Source organism: Gorilla gorilla, chromosome 4 (assembly GCF_029281585.2).
Source record: "Gorilla gorilla gorilla isolate KB3781 chromosome 4, NHGRI_mGorGor1-v2.1_pri, whole genome shotgun sequence".
NCBI lineage: Eukaryota > Metazoa > Chordata > Mammalia > Primates > Hominidae > Gorilla > Gorilla gorilla.
The window spans coordinates 29947275-29969159 of record NC_073228.2 but is presented as its reverse complement, the minus strand read 5'-3'; the positions used below and the strand labels follow the sequence as shown (position 1 = coordinate 29969159).

The 21885-nt window shown below is 39.3% G+C and overlaps 1 protein-coding gene across 3 annotated transcripts in view; it reads right to left on the bottom strand.

Moving 5' to 3' along the window:
* MED13 (mediator complex subunit 13) overlaps positions 1-21885 on the bottom strand; it is a 121937-nt gene that overhangs the window by 86287 nt on the left and 13765 nt on the right. For all 3 annotated transcript variants that reach the window (XR_010133762.1, XM_019028067.4, XM_063706215.1), the window contains exons 4-6: positions 4560-4705; positions 2885-3082; positions 542-736 (exon numbers count right to left, since the gene is read on the bottom strand). Coding sequence is in view for 2 of the 3 variants with exons in the window: in XM_019028067.4 (XP_018883612.4) it covers positions 542-736; positions 2885-3082; positions 4560-4705 (539 nt within the window). In the remaining variant the exon portion in view is untranslated. The remainder of the gene's footprint in view (positions 1-541; positions 737-2884; positions 3083-4559; positions 4706-21885) is intronic.

Sequence of the window (21885 nt, the reverse complement as noted above, 5' to 3'; positions counted from 1 at the left end):
GTATTGACAGTTACTGTAAAAGCTTGGGTTTATTTTTGTAGGACTTAAGGGCTAAGAATTAGAACACAGCAATGGGCTACTCTGTTGGAGTAATTTTAATTATAGATAAACACACAAACCTTTAAAAATAAAAGCACGCTACTTTTAAATACAGAAAGCAAAACATCTAAAACAGGGAATGCAAACTGGATGGCAGTGTATCAATGCTGATTTTCTGACTAAGAGGATCGAGTAATAGTTGTATAGGAGAGTGTCCTTAATTCTGGGAAACACACTGAGTACACAGGAGTGGTGGGACATCATGTCTGTAGGTTGTTCTCAAATGGTTCAGAAAAAGACCAATGATAATGAATGTACATCATACAGACAGGGTGATGGAGTAAATAATAACAGTTTGGAAATCTGGCTAAGGAAATTACTTGTACTACACTTGTAAATTCTCAAGAAGTTTGAAACTATTTCAAAATAAATTATTTCTTAAGTACTTACTGTACACAAAATAACAAATTACCAGAGCTGATAAGACAAATTACTGCTATACCTGTTTGGACTTCCTCAGGAGACGTAGGTGGTGTAAGCGTAACTGAAGACATAGCAGGATCTCTTGTGGAAGCAGGCACTTGGTGGACACCCAAGCAAGAAGATGAACAGTGAGTGGATCCCACAGGGCTAGGAGTAGGAATGTCTGACTGAGGGACTAGAACAAAGCATGCTGGGTAGATCATTCGGACACCAGCTGAAAGGAAAAAAATGGGACAGGAAAACCAATTACCTTTGTGACTAGTGAATTAGTTTCACTCAAAAGTACTATAATGGAAAAGTAGGTATCACATTTATACAAATAAAAATACATTTTTATAAATATAAGCTTCTTTGGCATAAGTTTTTCTTTTCTTTTTTTTTTTCTCTTTTTTAGAAGAAACCACAATAAACCACAATAAGCTGTCAGTGGTGGTTATCTTTGCTGAGAGAGATTTGGAAAAAGGCAGCTTTCCTTTTTTTAGATTTCTAGAAATGTGTTTTTTAAATCTTTATTTGCATTTCTGACCAACTTAATGTGTATTACTTTTTCAATTTTATTTTTTAAGTTTAACAAAGGTAATCTGGACACTAGAATTATGAACCATTTTCTACTTACTTTTCTATATGCCTCTATTTTAAAAGCCTAAAAAATGTGTGTTTTTTCTGTTTTTGTCACAACTGCTCTGGTAGTAATGTGTTTATTAAGTGAACACTGGTAATCTTTTTCTTAAAAAAAAAAAAAACAGACAAACAACAACAAAAAAAACAGGCCAGGAGTGGTAGCTCACACCTGTAATCCTAGCACTTTGGGAGGCCGAGGCAGGTGGGTCATTTGAAGTCAGGAGTTCAAGAGCAACCTGGCCAACATGGCTAAACCCTATCTCTACTAAAAATACAAAATTTAGCTGGGCGTGGTGGCAGGCACCTGTAATCCCAGCTACTCGGGAGGGTGAGGCAGGAGAACTGCTTGAGCCCGGGAGGTGGAAGTTGCAGTGAGCAGAGATCACGCCATTGCACTCCAGCCTGAGCAGCGACAGAGCGAGATTCCGTCTCAGAAAAAAAAAAAAAAAAAAGATGAAATAAGGTGATCTTCACGTCTAACATTACCATTAGATTCCCTTAAATACAATATGGTAGACTCTAATTCCAATTATCTGCTAAATTATACTTTCTCCATGCCTCCTCTCTCATGCCTCTCTGAGGTAGAGTATATGTCTTCACTCCATTGTCAGGCTGTGTGACTTCCTCTGGAATGTAAGCATGTGATATAAGCCACATCCTAACAGAAGCTTTAAATGTGCCTGCAGGGTCAGTGCAGCTTCTCTCACTTCTGTCTTCTGCTATGAGATTAACATGTCCCAGATGTGGGTACTTTGTTAACCTGGGTCCCTGAATGAGAGGACATAGAGAATACAGCCAATCTGAAAAAATCTGACCCTTTTAGGCTGGGCACGGTGGCTCACGCCAGTAATCCCAGCACTCTGGGAGGCCAAGGTAGGTGGATCACTTGAGGTCAGGAATTTGAGACCAGCCTGGCCAACACGGCAAAACCCCATCTCTACTAGCATTACAAAAATTAGGTGGGCATGGTGGCATGCGCCTGTAATCCCAGCTACTCTCAAGACTGAGGCAGGAAAAGCGCTTGAACCTGGGAGGCGGAGGAGGTTGCAGTGAGCCAAGATCGCGCCATTGCACTCCAGCCTGGGCAACAGAGCAAGACTCCACCTCAAAAAAATAAAAATAAATTAAATAAATAATAAAAAAATATAAAAAAATCTGACCCTTTTGGCAGGCAGAGCATGCCAAAGTCATAAATTCTTTAGTTACATTTTCTGTCTCTTAAGTTATTGGAAGTGATAGTTTTACCAAATGTTAAAACATCATACAACACAGGTTGTCAACTTTTCAGCCTCCAAATATTAATTCATTCACAATTAACTGTCCCATCCTAAGCATGCTTCCCTCTAGACAGAATATATTTCCCTGCCCCAATGACTTTGGCTTGGCCATTTAACTAGCTTTGTCTAATGCAATGTGAGCAGATGTAACATATACCATATCCCAGCAGAAGCTCTGAGTACACTTACATGGTTAGGTTCAGTCCCTATTATTCTTCTGTTCTCATAAGAACAGCATGTCCTAGCTACTGGGATATTCATTTAACCTAGGTTACAGAATGAGCAGATACATGGAGCCAAACCAGCTAAGATGCAGCCCTTAAGTAATGCGGGCAGGAAATTAAGGAATAAATCTTTGGTGTTGAAAGCCACTGAGTTATTAGACTTGTTTGTTATTCAGCAAAATATAACTAACACATACAATCATGCGTTTTCCCCTTAGGAATAATACTCAGGATCCATACCAACAAGAACTTCTACTGCAGCTAAAGAATCATCTTCCCAATCCATATCTTCCTGTTTCTCTTCAGACATCTCCTTCAAGCAACATGAGATAGGATAGAACTGTTTCCATTCACCAATTAATTTTTTTGTAGCTGAATCAGACATCTTGAATGCCTGTCCTGTGAGAGTGCCATTTAGTCCAAATGGGCATAAGATAACTAGAAACCCAAAGCAGACATCAAATAAGTAACAAAAGACTGTTTTACCAAATAAGAACACAGTGAAAAATGTGGCAAATAATCGTGCAATTATAAAAAAGAAAAGGAAACCAGTAATAACCATTCCAGAGAAAAATCAACTTATTATACTTCGTTACTGTGAAGATAAAGTATGACACTGAGTTTATTATATAAACTGTTAAAAATTTGTCTGCCCAGGCTGGGCATAGTGGTTCACACCTGTAATCCCAGCATTTTGGGAGGCTGAGGCGGGTGGATCACCTGAGGTCAGGAGTTCAAGACCAGCCTGGTCAACATGGTGAAACCCTGTCTCTAATAAAATACAAAAAAAATCAGCTGAGTGTGGTTGCACACGCCTGCAATCCCAGCTACTCGGGAGGCTGAGGCTGGAGAACTGCTTGAACCCGGGAGGCAGAGGCTGCAGTGAGCCAAGATGGCACCACTGCACTCTAGCCTGGGCAACAGAGGGAGACTTCATCTCAAAAAAAAAAAAAAAAAAAAGTTGTCTGTCCAAACTCTTAAGATTTTTAACAGAAGCTGGGAATATTTGTGTATCCTTCAATTTACTTTGACTCCCACTAAGAAAAAGCATTCTAAGAAAAAGCAATCTGAGGAAAAACAATATAGATATATAAATCTAAATATTTATAATGTACTGCCATGTAAACTTTAAAAAGCAAATATTAGGTTTAAAGTTAAAATAAGAACACACTGCCAAGCCTTAAAGGCAATTCAGCAATCTTATAAAATATTTCTTCTAGAATTCAACTTTTTTCATAGTATAAATAGTAGCAAAAGTCCCTTTGTAGCTATGTTACACATGGCTCTGGCCGGACATGGTGGCTCACTCACACCTATAATCCCAGCACTTTGGGAGACCGAGGCAGGTGGACCACTTGAGGTCAGGTGTTCAAGACCAGCCTGGCCAACACAATGAAACCCAGTTCTACTAAAAAAATACAAAAATTGGCCAGGCGTGGTGGAACGTGCCTGTAATCCCAGCTACTCAGAGGCTGAGGTAGGAGAATTGCTTGAATCCAGGAGGTGGAGGTTGCAGTGAACCAAGATCATGCCACTGCACACCAGCCTGAGCAACAGAGCGAAACTCCGTCTCAAAAAACAAAAACAAAAACAAACAAACAAAATATGGCTTATATGACCTGACATACAAGATAACCTTGAAAACATTAACACATATAAATCCAATATGCTATCTAAAAGAACACTTTAAACTACTTCACCATTCACGGTCAAGAATTTTTTGGTAATACCTGTATTTAAAAATTTATTTCACTGACTTAACACTGTAATGGGGAAGAAAAAAGTAAATGACATCAAAATCATCATTAGGCTAAAGATCAGGGGGAATTCCATCAATCCCCAAATGTAAAATTATGAAGTCCAATAAAGATCTTTCAATAAAAGATCAAATACCTAATATAATAAAATAATCTACCTTGAAATGGGCTATTAGACTGTTGAGCAAGGGTGATATGCTCTTCACTGAGAAGGTATACAGGTTGATGTTGGTTAATTTCCACACTGGTACAAACATTGCTGTCTCCATGCAAGAAAAAGGTGAAGGAGCAGGACAAGTGTTCACTAAAAAAGAAGAAAAAGTTATATCTTAGTGATGACTAGTGGCCAAAAATGTTAACTTGCTTTTCTTTATTAGGAAGTATGCAAAAATGCATACTCTATTTTGCCCAAAAATTCTACTTCATCAGAAGGAAAAAAATCATGAATATGAGCAAAGACTTAGCTATAAGAAATGTTCTTTACAACACTGTTTATAGTAGGAAAGGCTGCAAATACAGGAACCAGTTAAACGAGTTAGGTACATTCACACATAGAATTATTATATAGCCACAAAAATAAGTTAAAATAGAAGAGTAGGTTTATTGGAAAGGCATAGGCTACCAAAATAGTAGGGTCAATTTTTTTTTTCTTTTTCTTTTTTAAAGAAAGAGAGAGGGTCTCAGTATGTTGCCCAGGCTGGCTTGTAACTCCTGGGCTCAAGGGATCCTCTGACCTCAGCCTCCAAAGCAGCTGGGACTACAGATGTGAGCCACTGTACCCAGCTCTTTTTTTTTTTTTAAAGAAAAAAAAAGTTTTATTTGGATAAAGAAAATAAAGGCGGACAACAGAATTAATAGTGACTTAATTTTTATTTTTGCCTATTTTCCCCTCTATATAAGAAACTAAATATAAATGTTTTCTCACTTTATTAATTAATTGGACTAATCATTTAATGCAATCCCCTCCCAACCAATAACATTATTTTAAAGCAATAATGGGTCTTACAGTTGAAGGCATCCTAGAATCAAGAATATATGCAAAACAGTACACCTTAATGAAATTCAGGTATGGCTGGGTATACAGGTTGGAAAATAAAAGTTCCCAAGGACAGCAGAGGTATCCTCAAGATACAATTTAGAAGGGTCAAGTTGCGCAGAAGAGGATAAGAGTGTACACTAAGAAAATAAACTCTTCTTATTCCTTCTCCACACATTTATCTTAAGAATTCATCCTTAAAAAAGTTTTTTAAACTATGATGATTAATCAACTCAAAACCTGTTTTATATATGTATAAGCCCTCTTGAATTTCTTCTGGATAAGCAGAACATAGTGGATTAAAATTAAATTATAGTAAAAGTAATGCTAGAGTTAACAGAAGTGGGAAAATAGATGGTAGAAAAGAGGCAAAAAGCAATACAGAGCTAAGAATTTCTATATCTTATACATATGGAGTCAATACAAAATGTCTAAACTTGATAGAACAAGAAATAGAAATTTAAGCATGTTATTCAAGTTACAAATGTAACTGACAGAGGCTAGTCTGAAGGTAGTGAGTTACCTCAGTTGACTGTTCAGTTAGTTGCAGATCAAACTCCTTGTTCTACTCTTTCCCCTCTTTCCACTACTGCATATGTGACTAGTCTAAAAAATGCTTTTAATCTAAATAAATTTTTTTTAGGCCAGGCACAGTGGCTCACATCTGTAATCCCAGCACTTGGAAGGCAGGCAGATCACTTAAGGCCAAGAGTTCAAGACCAGCATGGCCAACATGGTGAAACCTCCATCTCCCTAAAAATACAAAAAATTAGCCAGGCGCGGTGGCAGGTGCCTGTAATCCCAGCTACTTGGGAGGCTGAGGCATGCGAATTGCTTGAATCCAGGATGTGGAGGCTGCAGTGAGCCAAGATCGCACCACTGCATTACAGCATGGGCGACAGAGTAAGACTGTCTCAAAAAATATATAAGTAAATAAAAATAAAATAAAATAAAAATTAATGTAACTGACAGAAAAACTAAAAATAATATAACTAAAATAAAAAACAAACAAAAACCTTATCATTCTTGTTAAGAAAGCAGTGACGATGGCTGGGAATGGTGGCTCATGCCTGTAATCCCAGCACTTTGGGAGGCTGAGGTGGGTGAATCACCTGAGGTCAGGAGTTTGAGACTAGCTTGGCCAACTTGGCAAAACCCCATCTCTACTAAAAATACAAAAATTAGCCGGGGGTACAGTGGTGTGCGCCTGTAATCCCAGCTACTCAGGAGGCTGAGGCATGAGAATCGCTTGAACCCAGGAGACGCAGGTTGCAGTGAGCCAAGATCACACCACTGCACTCCAGCCTGGGTGACAGAGCAAGACTCCATCTCAAAAAAAAAAAAAAAGAAAAAAAAAAAGAAAAAGAGGCCTGTAATCCCAGCACTTCGGGAGGGCAAGGCAGGCGGATCGTTTGAGCCCAGCAATTTGAGACCAGCCTAGCCAACAAGGTGAAATTCTGTTTCTACTAAAAATACAAAAATTACCTGGGTGTGGTGGCACACACCTGTAATCCCAGTTACTAAGGAGGCTGAGGCAGGAGAATCACTTGAACCCAGGGAGGCAGAGATTGCAGTGGGTTGAGATCTTGCCACTGCACTTCAGCCTGGGCAACAGAGTGAGACTTCATCTCAAAAAAAAAAAAAAAAAAAAAAGACAAAGCGGCTAGGAGACCTGAATTTTATAACCTCTTATCTGCTGTTCCTTTAATCAGTGGAGTATAGTTCTTAAAAACACAGCTTTCAACTGTTTCATTTCATACATGAAATATTAAATAAGAGAATTTAAAAACAGCCAGTCATGCCTGTTATCTCAGCACTTGGGAGGCTGAGGCAAGAGGAGTTGGGCTTGAGCCCAGGAGTTTGGGACCAGCCTAGGCAGCATAAGACCCCATCTCCACAAAAAAATTAAAAATTAGCTAGGTGGGGTGGTGCATGCCTGTGGTCCCAGCTACTCGAGAGGCTGAGGCTGAGGTAGAAGGAACATCTGAGCCTGAGAGGTTGAGGGTGCAGTGAGCTACGATGACACCACTGCCCTCCAGTCTCCAAACAAAAAAAGATATTTAAAATGGATTTTTCTCATGACAAAGCATTTTAAAAGATTTTAAAAATTATTTTAAAAGCATTTTAAAACATTTTAAAAATTATTTTAAAACCATTTTAAAAGATTTTTAAAATTATTTTAAAAGCATTTTTAACATTTTAAAAATCTATTTTCCTGAAAATATTATAATATGGGAAATGTTTAAATATACATTAATTTGACCTATCTTAAATATTATTTAGGAAAATAAGTTTACTCTAGTATGTATAAAATCATAAAAGTCATCTTTCAAGTTCCCTAACAGTCTTTCCAATGAGCACTTACCCACTTCATTTTTTAATTTTATGGTTTAGAGACAGGTTCTCACTGGAGTGCAGTGATACAATCGTAGCTTGCTGCAGCCTCAAACTACTGGACTCAAGAAATCCTCCCATCTCACCCTCTTGAGTAGCTGGGACTACAGTTGTGCGCTACCACACCCAGCTAATTTTTTTTTTTTTTTTCCCCTAGGGATGGCAGGGGCGGGGGCTCACTATGTTGCCCAGGCTGGCCTCAAACTCCTGGCCTCAAGCAATCCCCCCACCTTGGCCTCCCAAAGTGCTGAGATTACAAGCATAAGCTAACCTCATCTGGCCCCATTTTATCTTTTAAATAAGAAAATAAAATTTGGCTTCTTGATGTAAAGGGATAAATTGGTCTCCAAGGAGTCTTTGTAGCAATCCAGTATTCCAAAGTACAAAACATGTAACCAATGGTCTCAGCTCCCACTGTTTATCTGCCACTACCCTATTTACTAACAACACTCAATCCCAGCAGTCTATGATCAAAGAATCACTACCTCCTATACTGCTAGCATATAATCCCAATATACAATAGTCTGATCTTCTTGTAACATTCAATGGTTTAAAATAAACCAAGTTTGTATGTGATACTGGAGGGAAACAATATTCTAAATATGTGATACAAGTTTCTTGCTCTGTTGCCCAAGATGGAGTGCAGTGGTGCGACCTTGGCTCACTGCAGCCTCTTCCCAGGTTAAAGCGATTCTTCTTCCTCTGCCTCCTGAGTAGCCGGGATTACAGGCACCCATGACCATGCCCAGCTAATTTTTGTATTTTTAGTAGAGACAGGGTTCTACCATGTTGGCCAGGCTGGTCTCAAACTCCTGACCTCAAGTGATCTGCCCACCTCGGCCTCCCAAAGTGCTATAATTACAGGCATGAACCACCGCACCCAGCCAAGATTTTTTTTTTTTTTTTTTTTTTGAGACAGTTTCACTCTTGTCACCAAGGCTGGAGTGCAATGGCGTGATCTTGGCTCACTGCAAACTCCGCCTCCCGGGTTCAAGCAATTCTCTTGCCTCAGCCTCCCCAAGTAGCTGGGATGACAGGCGCCTGCCACTGCGTCCGGCTAGTTTTTTTGTATTCTTTTAGTAGAGACGGGGTTTTGCCAATGTATTGGCCAGACTGGTCTTGAACGCCTAACCTCAGGTGATCCGCCCACCTTGGCATCCCAAAGTGCTGCGATTACAGGCGTGAGCCACTGTGCCGGCCTGAAATTTTTTTTCAGAGATGGCAGTCTCCCTATGTTACCCAGGATGGAGTGCAGTGGCTATTCACAGGCACAGTCGCGGAGCACTACAGCCTCAAACTCCCAACCTCAAGTGATCCTCCTGCCGCAGCCTCTTAAGTAGCTGGAACTACAGGTGTGCACCGCCACACCCAAATCTCTGAAATCCTTATATTAAAGGCAATATTCTAGTCAGAGAATATTATAAAACAATTAGAAAATACTAACATAGTAAATTCAGACTTGCTTTTTTTCCAAGGAGAAATGTTATTTATATCATCCCATCAAACATTTTTGGTATTTAACACTCAGAAAAGTGAGTTAAAACAAAAACATGTCACCACAATAACAATTCAAAGTATTATTAGCTACTATAAAGGATTGCAGAGAATACTGTTGCTCTCCATGAGCTCACACTACAATATCTAAAACAAAAAGTTATGAATGAGGCAGAATTTTATAAATGAAACTTGAACAATCTTCCATCGTGGAAAAAAAAAGTTCCTCAAATTAAGTACTGAAATTAATCAAAAGATTATTTCTAAAACAGAAAATGAAGACGTGCTTATAGATTAAAGCTGGCTGCTCTAACAGCAACAATTCCATATGTATGCTAGATTAGGCAGTGCCACATCAAACCTATTTCTAGCATTTGTATTAAGCAGCTACAGAAAAATGATATCCCATTTGCCAGTAGAGAATCCGAGGCACAGAGAGGTTAAACGGCTTGTGTTAAAATCATAATACTAGTAAAGAGAATGCTGACTTCAAACTCTAAACACCCTATCAACCAATTAAAAAAATGGACAAAAGACTTCAAAAGTCATTTCTCCAAAAATGATATACAAATGGCCCATAAACACATAACATGCTCAACCCATCACTAATCATTAGGGAAATGCAAACCAAAAACACAATAAGATACCACCTCACACCCATAAAAATAGCTTTAAAAAAACCAGGAAATAACAAGTGTTGATGAGGATGTGGAGAAAATGGCACTCCTCTGCATTGCCTTTGGGAATGTAAAATAGTGCAGCCACTATGGAAAGCAGTATGGAAATTCCTTCAAAAATTGTACTTCAAATTACCATATGATCCAGCAATTCCACTTCTGGGTAGACACCCAAAGGAACTTAAAGCAGGGACTTGATGAGAGATGTGCAGACCAATGTTCATAGCAGCATTATTCACAATAGCCAAAAGGTGAAAACAACCCAAATACCATTTACAGATTAATACATAAACAAAATGTAGTACATACATACAATGGAATACTATTCAGCCTTAAAAATAAGGGGAATTCTATCACATGCTTCATAAATGAATCTTGAAGATTTTATGCTTACTGAAATAACCCAGACAAAAAAGGACAAATACTACATGATTCCACTCATATGAGGTACCTGCAACAGTCAAGTTTCTAGACAGACAAAGTAGAATGGTGGTTATCTGAAGCAGAAGAAAAGAAAAGAAAAATTGAAGAGCTACCACTCTTTTATGAGTACACATTCAGTTTGGGATGATGAAAAAGTTCTGCAGATAGATAGTGGTGATGGTTAACAATGTGAATGTACTTAATGCCACTGAACTGTACACTGAAAAATTATTAAGTTTTATGTTACGTACATTTTACCACAATAAAAAGAAACTGTAGTCATCTTTTTTTTTTTTCCTTTGAGACAGGGCCTTGCTCTGTCACTCAGGCTGGAGTGCAGTGGCATGATCAGAATTCACTGCAGCTTCCACCTCCTGAGCTCAAGTGATTTTCCTGCCTCAGCCAACGAAGTTAGGTGGGACTAAAGGTGTGAGCCACTATGTCCAGATAATTTTTAAAATTTATTTTTTGTAGAGATGAGGTCTCACTATGTTGTCCAGGCTGGTCTTGAACTCCTGAGCTTAAGCAATCCTCCTATCTTGGCCTCCCAAAGTGCAGGGATTACAAGCATGAGCCACTGTGCCCAGCCTCCCCTAGCCATCTTAATTCTGAGATTATTTTTATTCCGTGAATTCAAAAGTTTCGAAACTTGTCTTACATTAGGATCTTCTAAAATTTCCAAAGCCCAGATTACAGTCCCAGGTTAAGACACAGGCATCAATAATTTTTTGTAAGCTCTCCAGGTGATTCCCACATCCAGACAAGTTTGGGAATCATTAATCTGTATTTCTACAGCCTTCAGAGTAACTTTTAAATTTTTAAATTTACAGGTATAATACCAGTATTAGGTATTATTAACATAGCTCCATGAACAAAAGATCTATACTAAAATCCAGAAGTTAACATCTTACCTGTGAATCCTGTACGTATTTCTGCTCACTCAGTGAATATATTACTTACATTATACAATAAATAATACTTAGAAAGTGGCCAGGCACGGGGGCTGACGCCTGTAATCCCAGCACTTTGGGAGGCCAAGGCGGGTGGATCATGAGGTCAAGAGATCAAGACCATCCTGGCTAACACGGTGAAACCCCGACTCTACTAAAAACATAAAAATTAGCTGGGCATGGTGGCACACGCCTGTAGTCCCAGCTACTCGGGAGGCTGAGGCAGGAGAATCGCTTGAACCTGGGAGGCAGCAGTTGCAGTGAGCCGAGATTGCGCCACTGCACTCCAGCCTGGTGACAGAGCAAGGCTCCATCTCAAAAAAAAAAAAAAAAAAAAAAACCACACAAAACTTGGCAACAACGTTATTCTGGTTTACCACTTCAAGTGTTCTGCAAAATGCTGCTTTTTATTGTTGTTTTTAAGTATTATGGTTTTTACTGTTTCCTATAACTTAAAAAAAATACATGTGTAGGAGATATATCGGTCTATAGGGGTCCATAATCTACCTCATATTTTTCATGCCTAAAATGCAGCTCCAACACTTGATAGCTGTATGAGCTTGGACAGATTTGTAAGAGTCTACAGTAAGAATTATAGAAAGAAACTACGGTAAGAAAGGCTGGGCATGGTGGCTCACACCTGTAATCCCAGTACTTTGAGAGGCTGAGGCTGGAGGATCACTTGAGGCTAGGAGTTAGAGACCAGCCTGGTCAACATGGCCAGCAGAGAAACCCCATCTCTACCTAAATTACAAAACTTAATCAGGTGTGGTGGTGCACTCCTGAAGTCCTGAGTATTTGGGAGGCTGAGGCAGGAGAATTGTTTGAGCCTAGGACGCAGAGGTTGGAGTGAGTCAAGATAGCACCACTGTACTCCGGCCTAGGAGACAAAGCAAGACCCTGTCTCCAAAAAAAAAAAAAAAAAAAGAAAGAAAGAAAGAAAGAAAGAAAAATTATTGTAAGAAAACCTCAACAAGGAGGAAAAATAGGAAAAAGAAAAGTCTTAGCATTTAATTTTTCTCATAAACGTTCTAGAAAGCATGAAAATGTAGAAAATTGACCATGCAAATTCTAGTGACATCATCATTTAAGATTTCAGAAATGATACATAATAATCTTGATGACAGACATTAAGGACAAAACATTATAGACAGGCTACAGGGAAAACAATAAAAAGGCACATCCAGTCTGCTGAAGTAACTACACCTAATTTAGCAGAGAGTTCATACCCTGACTGATACAAGGTACGGGATTCTTCTTGCCTTTGAGATTCTAAAGCATACTCACAATTTAGCATACAATTCCAGAAGGGTTCACTGACCACCAGAGAAGGTACCTTTCACCAATAAACACTACCAAGTTCAACTGGGCTTAAACCCCTAGAACTGTGTTGTAAATACAATAGCCAATACACACATATAACTATTGGTGACTTAAAATGTGGCCAATCCAAACTGAGATATACTCTAAGCACAGCACACACACCTAATTTCAAAAGCAGTACAAAAAGTAAACTATTTCATTAATACCTTCTGCATATTTAATTATATGCTGAAATGATATTATTTTGGACTTACTGAATTAAAAAATATATTACAATTAATTCTGCCTATACATTTAGGTTTGTTTTTAACTTTTTAAATGTGCCTAGTAGAAAATTTTAAATTATGTATGTGGCTCACATTATACTTCTACTGGACAGTACATTAGATGACAGGAAGAGAGAAAATGAGTCCATAAAAAACCTAACAGCAATAGCCCCTAGCTTCTCTAGAAATTTGCCTTTTCGGAGACAGTGAGAAACCTAACCAAAGGACATCCTAACGCTACTAATGGTTAATAATACATTTTCAGGGGAGACTTACATCTCATGGTGCCTATTTTTAATCAGTTTTGGAGAGCACGAGATAATGTAAAAGCCATATATATGGCAGAAAATAAACACAACTTTATGGGTGAAATTTAAAGCATATTCTTTCATTTACTTCCTTAAAAAAAATCGATGAATTTCTTTATTGAAGCACCAAAAGTACTGTTTTAATTATAAATATAAAGGTTCTTGTGTAAGCAATACCACCCAAAAAGATAACTTTCTGCAATGATGAAAATGTTCTAGATCTACACTGCCCAATACCATGGCCATTAACAACAGCCATCCTTTCCTTCCTGTGAACTTTTACTGCTTTATCCAACAAAATCAAAAATTTATCACTCTCTATGGACAAAGTTTTTTACTACTAATTCCAGGGCTCTAATTATTCTAATACAAAGGCTTAGAACATATTGAACCAAATATTTAATCCTATTTTCTTTATGTTATATCCAGCAAGGATTTATTATATCCTATATGTACATGTCTATATGTATACACATAATGTAATATAGACATACAAACACACATATATAACATGTAATACTCTATACTGACTTTTTTGAGACGGAGTTTCACTCTTGTCACCCAGGCTGGAGTGCAGTGGCACAATCTCTGCTCACTGCAACCTCCACCTCCCAGGTTAAGTGATTCTCCTGCCTCAGCCTCCCAAGTAGCTGGAATTACAGGCACATGCCACCATACCTGGCTCATTTTTGTACTTTTAGTAGAGACAGGGTTTCACCATGTTGGCCAGGCTAGTCTCGAACTCCTGACCTCAAGTGATCTGCCTGCCTTGGCCTCCCAAAGTGCTGGGATTACAGGCATGAGCCACCACATCTGGCCTATATTGCCTTTTAAAATTGGAATTAAAGATAACTATTTTACATAGAGTAAATATATCAAAAAAATTTAACAACATATTTTTTCCATAGAAATCAATTATATATAGTTGAGGGAATGGGGTAAGATTAAAGTATATATTAAAATCAAACATGTTCCCTATTAACTATTTCCCTCCTATACACAATCTCATCTGCCACTTAACAAAACCTCCTATGTCACTATATACGTAAGATACTGAACTAGCTGTCTAAAAAAAGAATTCTGTACTAGTATGTTTCTATTCTGTATACCCTCCTAGAAGCATTTAAAACTTTTGTTAAATACACAAACTTTATCGCACACTCAGCTAAAGGGCTACAACAGATTCAACATGACAAAAAGCTTAACCAAACACAATCTTAAGAAAGTTCTTGGCCAGGCGTGGTTGGTGTGTGCCTGTAGTCCCAGCTACTCTGGAGGCTGAGGTGGGAGAACCAATTAGGCCCAGAAGTTTGCGGCTGCAATGAGTTATGATTGTGCTACTGCCATCCATCTTGGGCACAGAGCAAGACCCTGTCTCTATTAAAAAAAAAAAAAAAAAGTTCTTATTCAAGATAATCTTATTCAAATGCACTCTCAAACATGGCAAGTTCAGAATATCTTTTACAGAAGAGACTAAAACCTACATTAAGTCAGTGGTACTTACTACAACCCATTTGCTTGTGGGCTCACTAGAAAATTCAATGCCTGTCATGTGATCCAGTCCCCAGCAATGTAGGAAAACACCTAAACTATTCAAGAAAACACTGGTCATCATTCTTTAAACCAATTATCTGAAGACTGGTTTGTTCCTGTGGTTACTCTTACACTTGCGGGATTCTTTACAGGTAACCTAGCTGTATCCCTAGAATTTGATTCTATTTCCTCTCTTTCAGTCCCTAAAGACTGTTAAACAGACAACTACACGTAGGTCCAGATTATCAGAAAATGAGATTTTTTTCTTTAAAAATTTTAAAGAAAGGAAAAAGTAGATAAAAAGGTAAGGAATATTATTTTCTCCTTTGTTCAGGTCAAAGTAGTTTCACATCATAAATTTTCTTTCTTTACAACTCTTGTTCTTTTTTCAGAATACTTATACCAAAAGTGAATTGATTAGTCAACAAAAACAGTCTATATAATACTTATGTTTCAGAATGGTCTAGAAATGCATTAATTTATAATCAATCTTTATCTACCTTCCCTATATCATTCCACTAAATTCAACAGAAAAGAAGTCCGAAATAATAACTTAAAGATAGACTTAGCTGCTTGATTTTTGTCCTACTTGCTTTTCCAAAGAAGGAAAAAGGGTAAGAAAGTTCCTGTAAAAAAGAGATTTGAGGAGCAGCATTTATCTTTCCAGAATAAAGTCAGTTATTATACCACAACTATGGTTCAAGAGTAACTCGAAAGAGCATATACTATTTCTGGTAACACTTCACTAATAAAATACAATCTTAATTTAGTTCCCCTCCTAAATGGGTCAGCCCATGGAAAAACACTAGTGCTCAATTACATGGTTAAATAACAAGCAGCATCTGTTGGATTCATGAAAATATCCAATTAAAAGTTGTATTTTTGGCCAGGTACACTGGCTCATGCCTGTAATCCTAGCACTTTGCGAGGCCAAAGAAGGTGGGTAGCTTGAGCTCAGTTCAAGACCAGCCTAGGCAACATGGTGATATCTTGTCTCTACAAAATCTACAAAAATTAACCAGCCTTGGTAGCGTGCACCTGTGGTCCCAGCTACATGGGAGGCTGAGGTGTGAGGACTACTTGAGCCTGGCAGGTTGGGCTGCAATGAGCCATGATTGTGCCACTGCACTCCAGCCTGGGTGACAAAATAAGAGACCTTATCTCAAAAAAAAAAGTTATATTTTCAATTTTTTTTTTTTAGACAGGGTCTTGCTCTGTTGCCCAGGCTGGAGTACAACAGCACAATCCTAACTCACTGCAGCCTCAATCTTCTGGGCTCAAGTGATCCTCCCACCTCAGTCTTCAGAGTAGCTGGGACTCTGAAGTCCCACTTCAGAGTGTGTGCCACTGTGCCCAGCTTTTTTTTTTTTTTTTTTTTTTTTTAAAGAGACGGGGGTCTGCAGCCATAAAAAAAGAATGAGTTCGGCTGGGCATGGTGGCTCACGCCTGTAATCCCAGGACTTTGGGAGGCCGACGTGGGCGGATTACCTGAGGTCAGGAGTTCGAGACCAGTCTGGCTAACATGGTGAAACCCCGTCTCTACTAAAAATACAAAAATTAGCCGGGCGTGGTGGTGGATGCCTATAATCCCAGCTACTCGGGAGGCTGAGGCAGGAGAATTGCTTGAATCCAGGAGGTGGAGGTTGCAGTGAGCTGAAATCATGCCACTGTACTCCACCCTGGGCGATAGAGCAAGACTTCATCTCAAAAACAAAAAGAATGAGTTTATGTCCTTTGCAGGGACATGGATGAAGCTGGAAACCATCATCCTCAGCAAACTAACACAAGAACAGAAAACCAAACACCGCATGTTCTCACTCATAAGTGGGAGCTGAACAGTAAGAACACATGGACACAGGGAGGGGAACATCACAGACTGGGGCCTGTTAGGGGATAGGGAGCACAGGGAGGGAGAGCATAAGGACAAATACCTAATGCATATGGGGCTTAAAACCCAGATGATGGGCTGATAGGTGCAGCAAACCACCATGGCACATATATACCTATTAATAAACCTGCACGTTCTGCACATGTATTCCAGAACTTAAAAATAAATACATAAATAAAATAGGATCATTAAAAAAAAGAAAAAATGAGAGACGTGGGTCTAGCTATGTTTCCCAGGCTGCTCAAGTGATCCTCCCATCTTGGCCCCAGAGTGGTGGATTATAGCGGTGAGCCCATATTTTCAATTATTGATAGCCTATAAAGAGTTTTTCATAAAGCCAAGAGCAGTGGTTCACGCCTGTAATCCCAGTACTTTGGGAGGCTGAGCCGGGAGGATCACTTGAGCTCAGGAGTTGGAGACTAGCCTGAGCAATACAGTAAGATTCTGTCTCTACAAAAAGTTAAAAAAATTAGCCAGTTGTGGTGGCACATGCCTGTGGTCCCAGCTATATGGGAGTGAGCCGTGACTGTGCCATTGCACTCCAGCCTGGGTGACAGAGTCAGACCCTGTCTCCCCAAAAAAAAGAATTTTCATAAAGAAAAATACTTCCAGTATCTTGCATGGCTTATTGAACACATTCATTTGCCTCCACCTTCTTCATGAAACTGTCTCCATAAAGACGGAAAAAGGCAGGAGGAAGACGAAGAGAATGGTGTAAGTGGCAGCAACAGACAAGAGATAGCCATAAAATTTGAGAAGCTAGCAAGCAAAGGCAAAAATTCTAACTGACTTAGATAAGGCAAAGGAGAAGCCAAGATATAAACTGAGTCAAACCACAGAAGCTGGAAACCATCATCTTCAGCAAACTAACACAGGAACAGAAAACCAAACACCACATGTTCTCACTCAAAAGTGGGAGTTGAACAGTGAGAACACATGGACACAGGGAGGGGAACATCACAGACTGGGGCCTGTTAGGGGATAGGGAGCATGGGGAGGGAGAGCATAAGGACAAATACCTAATGCATATGGGGCTTAAAACCCAGATGATGGGCTGATAGGTGCAGCAAACCACCATGGCACATATGTATCTATTAACAAACCTGCACGTTCTGCACATGTATTGCAGAACCTAAAGTAAAAATAAACAAACAAATAAATAAATAAGATCAATAAAAGAGAGAGAGAGAGAGAGACGGGGGTCTAGCTATGTTTCCCAGGCTGCTCTCAAACTCCTGGTCTCAAGCCATCCTCCCACCTCGGCCCCTTAGTGGTGGATTACAGGTGTGAGCCTATATTTTCAATTATCAATAGCCTTTTAAGAGTTTTTCATAAAGAAAGCCGGGTGCAGTGGTTAAACTTACAAAGTTATAAACTGAGTCAAACCACAGAATCCCAGAAAGGCTCAGAAGTTGAAGGTACTGGTATATATACATATATATACACACACATACACATATATACACATACATACATATGTATGTATATATGTGTGTGTGTGTATATATATGTATATATGTATGTGTATATATGTGTATATATATATGTATATATATGTATGTGTATATATGTATATGTATGTATATATGTGTATATATGTATGTATATATGTATGTGTATATGTGTGTGTGTGTGTGTGTGTATATATATATATATATATATCCCTGAAGGTGGATGTATAGGTGTAACTGAAAAGAGAAGGGGCTGGGCACAGTGGCTCACACCTGTAATCCCAGCACTTTGGGAGGCTGAGGTGGGCAGAACACTTGAGGCCAGGAGATCAAGACCAGCCTAGCCAACATGGCGAAACCCCGTCTCCTTAAAAATACAAAAATTAGCCAGTCGTGGTGGCTAGTGTCTGTGGTCCCAGCTACTTGGGAGGCTGAGGCATGAGTACCGCTTGAACCTGGGAGGCGGAGGCTGAAGTGAGCCAAGATTGCGCCACTGTACTCCAGCCTGACAGAGTGAGACTGTTTCAAAAAAAAAAAAAAAAAAAAAAGGAAAGAAAAAGAAAGCAGAAGGAATGAAAATTCAAAGATATTAGAGCCTCTCCACTTTCTTCCAGATCAGTGAAAAACTTAAGAGGTCCACTCTTTGAAATGGTTGAAACAGAGGGACTCAGAATTAGAGATATTCAGATACAGCTGAGATGATGTATTTAAAAGATTAAGTGAAAATTTAACCACTATATAAGTGAGCCCCACCTCCAAACCTCCTTTCCCCAATAGGTTCACTAAACACTGGCAGCCCAGCTTATACCCTCTAGTCAGAGTACTGAAAGTCTCCTCTGGGAAAACTACTTAAGCAGGCGACAGAGTGTACAAATACTGGCAGTTGGGTGACAGGCACCCAATAAAAACAGTCAAGTCCCCAGATCATTCACTCTAGTAAAGCCTGCAATGTCATAAGCTACTCACATACACAGAACCTCCAGTTAGCATTTTAGTACCCAGAAGTCTAAGAGGGTTGCTAATCAAAGATTCTATACCCAGTCAAAACTATCAATTATAAGGATAGAAAAGAAAGAAACTTAAGAGCCTGCGATTCTGTGGTTTGACTCAGAATTCCAACATGGAGGATCTCAAAAGTATTACCATCCTTGCACTCTCAGGAAACTACTCTCAGGTTGGGCACCACCATAACAGTAAATAAGACGAAAAAAAAAAAAAAAAGGAGAAATGAGAAATGAGGGATCCAACAAGAAGGGAAAAGCAAAGAGAATCCCCAAGATGACTACTGTGAAACAGGACTACAGAACTACTAATCCAAATCGGAAAAGAAGAATGAAGGGTAACAACAGGGATATTAATTAACAAGAGGGGAAAAAAGAGGAAACTAATAAGATTATACAAAGTCCTTGAAGGTAGGGAGAAGTGATTTATACTTCTAATAGATAGTCTACTGATGAACTACCAATAGGTACACAAATCAGGAGTCAGCAAACTACAAAAAGTCAGCTAGAAAATATTTCAGGCTAAGTATTTTCAGCTTTGCAAGCCATCTGTCTCTATCATAACTATTTAACTCTGCTCTAGTGTGAAAGCAGGCATAAAACTATCAATGAATGAGCATGGCTGTGTTACAACAAAACTTTATTTACAAAAAAAGTGGCAGAGTACAGGCAGGTGTTTACCAACTCGTAACATTAATAATTAAGTGAAAAAAAGGGATAATCATTAACACCTGGGAAAACAAAACGATGTACAAGAAATGAAATGTGAAGGCTGGGCGCCGTGGCTCACGCCTGTAATCCCAGCACTTTGGGAGGCCGAGGTGGGCGGATCACGAGGTCAGGAGATCGAGACCATCCTGGCTACATGGTGAAACCCCATCTCTACTAAAAATACAAAAAAGTAGCTGGGCGTGGTGGCGGGCACCTGTAGTCCCAGCTACTCGGGAGGCTGAGGCAGGAGAATGGCGTGAACCAGGGAGGCAGAGCTTGCAGTGAGCTGAGATCGCACCACTGCACTCCAGCCTGGGTGACAGAGTGAGGCTCTGTCACAAAAAAAAAAAAAAAAGAGAATGAAATGAAATGTGTTTCAATATACTATGGCTCAGTTACAAATAATATTTATAAAATTATAAGAGTATAAACAAATATTGTTTTTACCAAAACTTATAACTATATTGGCAAGATAAGGAAAGGGATAGGAAGCCAGGTGCAGTGGCTCATGCCTGTAATCCCAGCACTTTGGGAGGTCAAGGTGAGTGGATCACTTGAGGTCAGGAGTTCAAGACCAGCCTAGCCAACATGGCGAAACTTGTCTCTACTAAAAACTCAAAAATTAGCTGGGTATGATGGCGGACGCCTGTAATCCCAGCTACTCAGGAGGCTGAGGCAGGAGAATCACTTGAACCCGGGAGGCAGAGGTTGCAGTGAGCCGAGATCATACCACTGCGCTCCAGCCTGGGCAACAAGAGTGAAACTCCGTATCAGGAAAAAAAAAAAAGGAAAAGGAGAGGGAAAAGAAGTGTGTGCAAAAGTGCCAATATCCAAGTGTTGAGTCGGGGGAAGTAAGATAGCTAACCTCTCAATAGAAAGTCAATAGAATTTCAATGGTAGGCTGTTGTGACCAAAAAAAAAAAAAAGTCCACTAGATTAATCCTAAATGATAACTCAAGAATAAACATGTTATGTCTTTCAAAATTTTTAAACAGGTAACTTAAAAGAAACAGAAGAATTAAAAAGGGCTGCTTCTGAGGAGCAAATCTATTCATTGGGGCTCAGGATTGCAGCCTTTCATTTTAAATCTTGGTAATCTGTTTGACTTCTTAAAACTACATAAATCTATATGCCTGGCTGGGAGCGGTGGCTCACGCCTGTAATCCCAGCACTTTGGGAGGCCGAGGCGGGTGGATTGCCTGAGCTCAGGAGTTCAAGACCAGCCTGGGCAACATGGCAAAACCCCGTTTCTACTAAAAATACACAAAATTAGCCAGGTGTGGTGGCACACGCCTATAATCCCAGCTACTTGGGAGACTGAGGCAGGAGAATCACTTGAACCTGGGAAGCAGAGGTTGCAGGGAGCTGAGATTGCACCACTGCACTCCAGCCTGAGCAACAGAGTGAGACTTTGTCTCAAAATAAATAAATAAATAAATGTATATGGCGGATATTGTTAACTGCCTACCCAATATCCATTTCCACTTCTTTGATCTTCGGTATCTATCTAATATCTATCAGCCCTTTCTTCTTACTAACACAAACTTCATTTGTTCAGAGCAGCTGTTTCCAAATAAAAGATATTTGTTTCTCTTAGTATGGCCAAAGATATGTCAACTAAAGTTTCCAGAAAATAATTTACTTTCTGACTCAGGTGCCACACCTTCTTACTTCCTCCCTTCCTTTCTCTTCCTGCCTGGAATCCACTGTGAGGTCTGGAGGTGCAACACACAGGAAGACCATGAAGATGTAAAGATGGCACAGAGAAAACTCTGGGGAACTTTGAATCCTTGATGACATTATTGAACAGCTATACCAGTACTAAACTATCTACCTCCATACTCCTTGCTACTGAGAAAAATCAATCCCTACATAAGCCAAGTAGTTAATGTTTTTCTGTCATTTCCAGCTGAATGCATTCTGAACTTATACAAGTATTTTGTTAACAATAAAGGTTTACGTTAATTTTCAAAGAGGAAAAAAAATGAAAGCACCTTTATTTATCCAGGCTTATCTACTCATCCAGTCT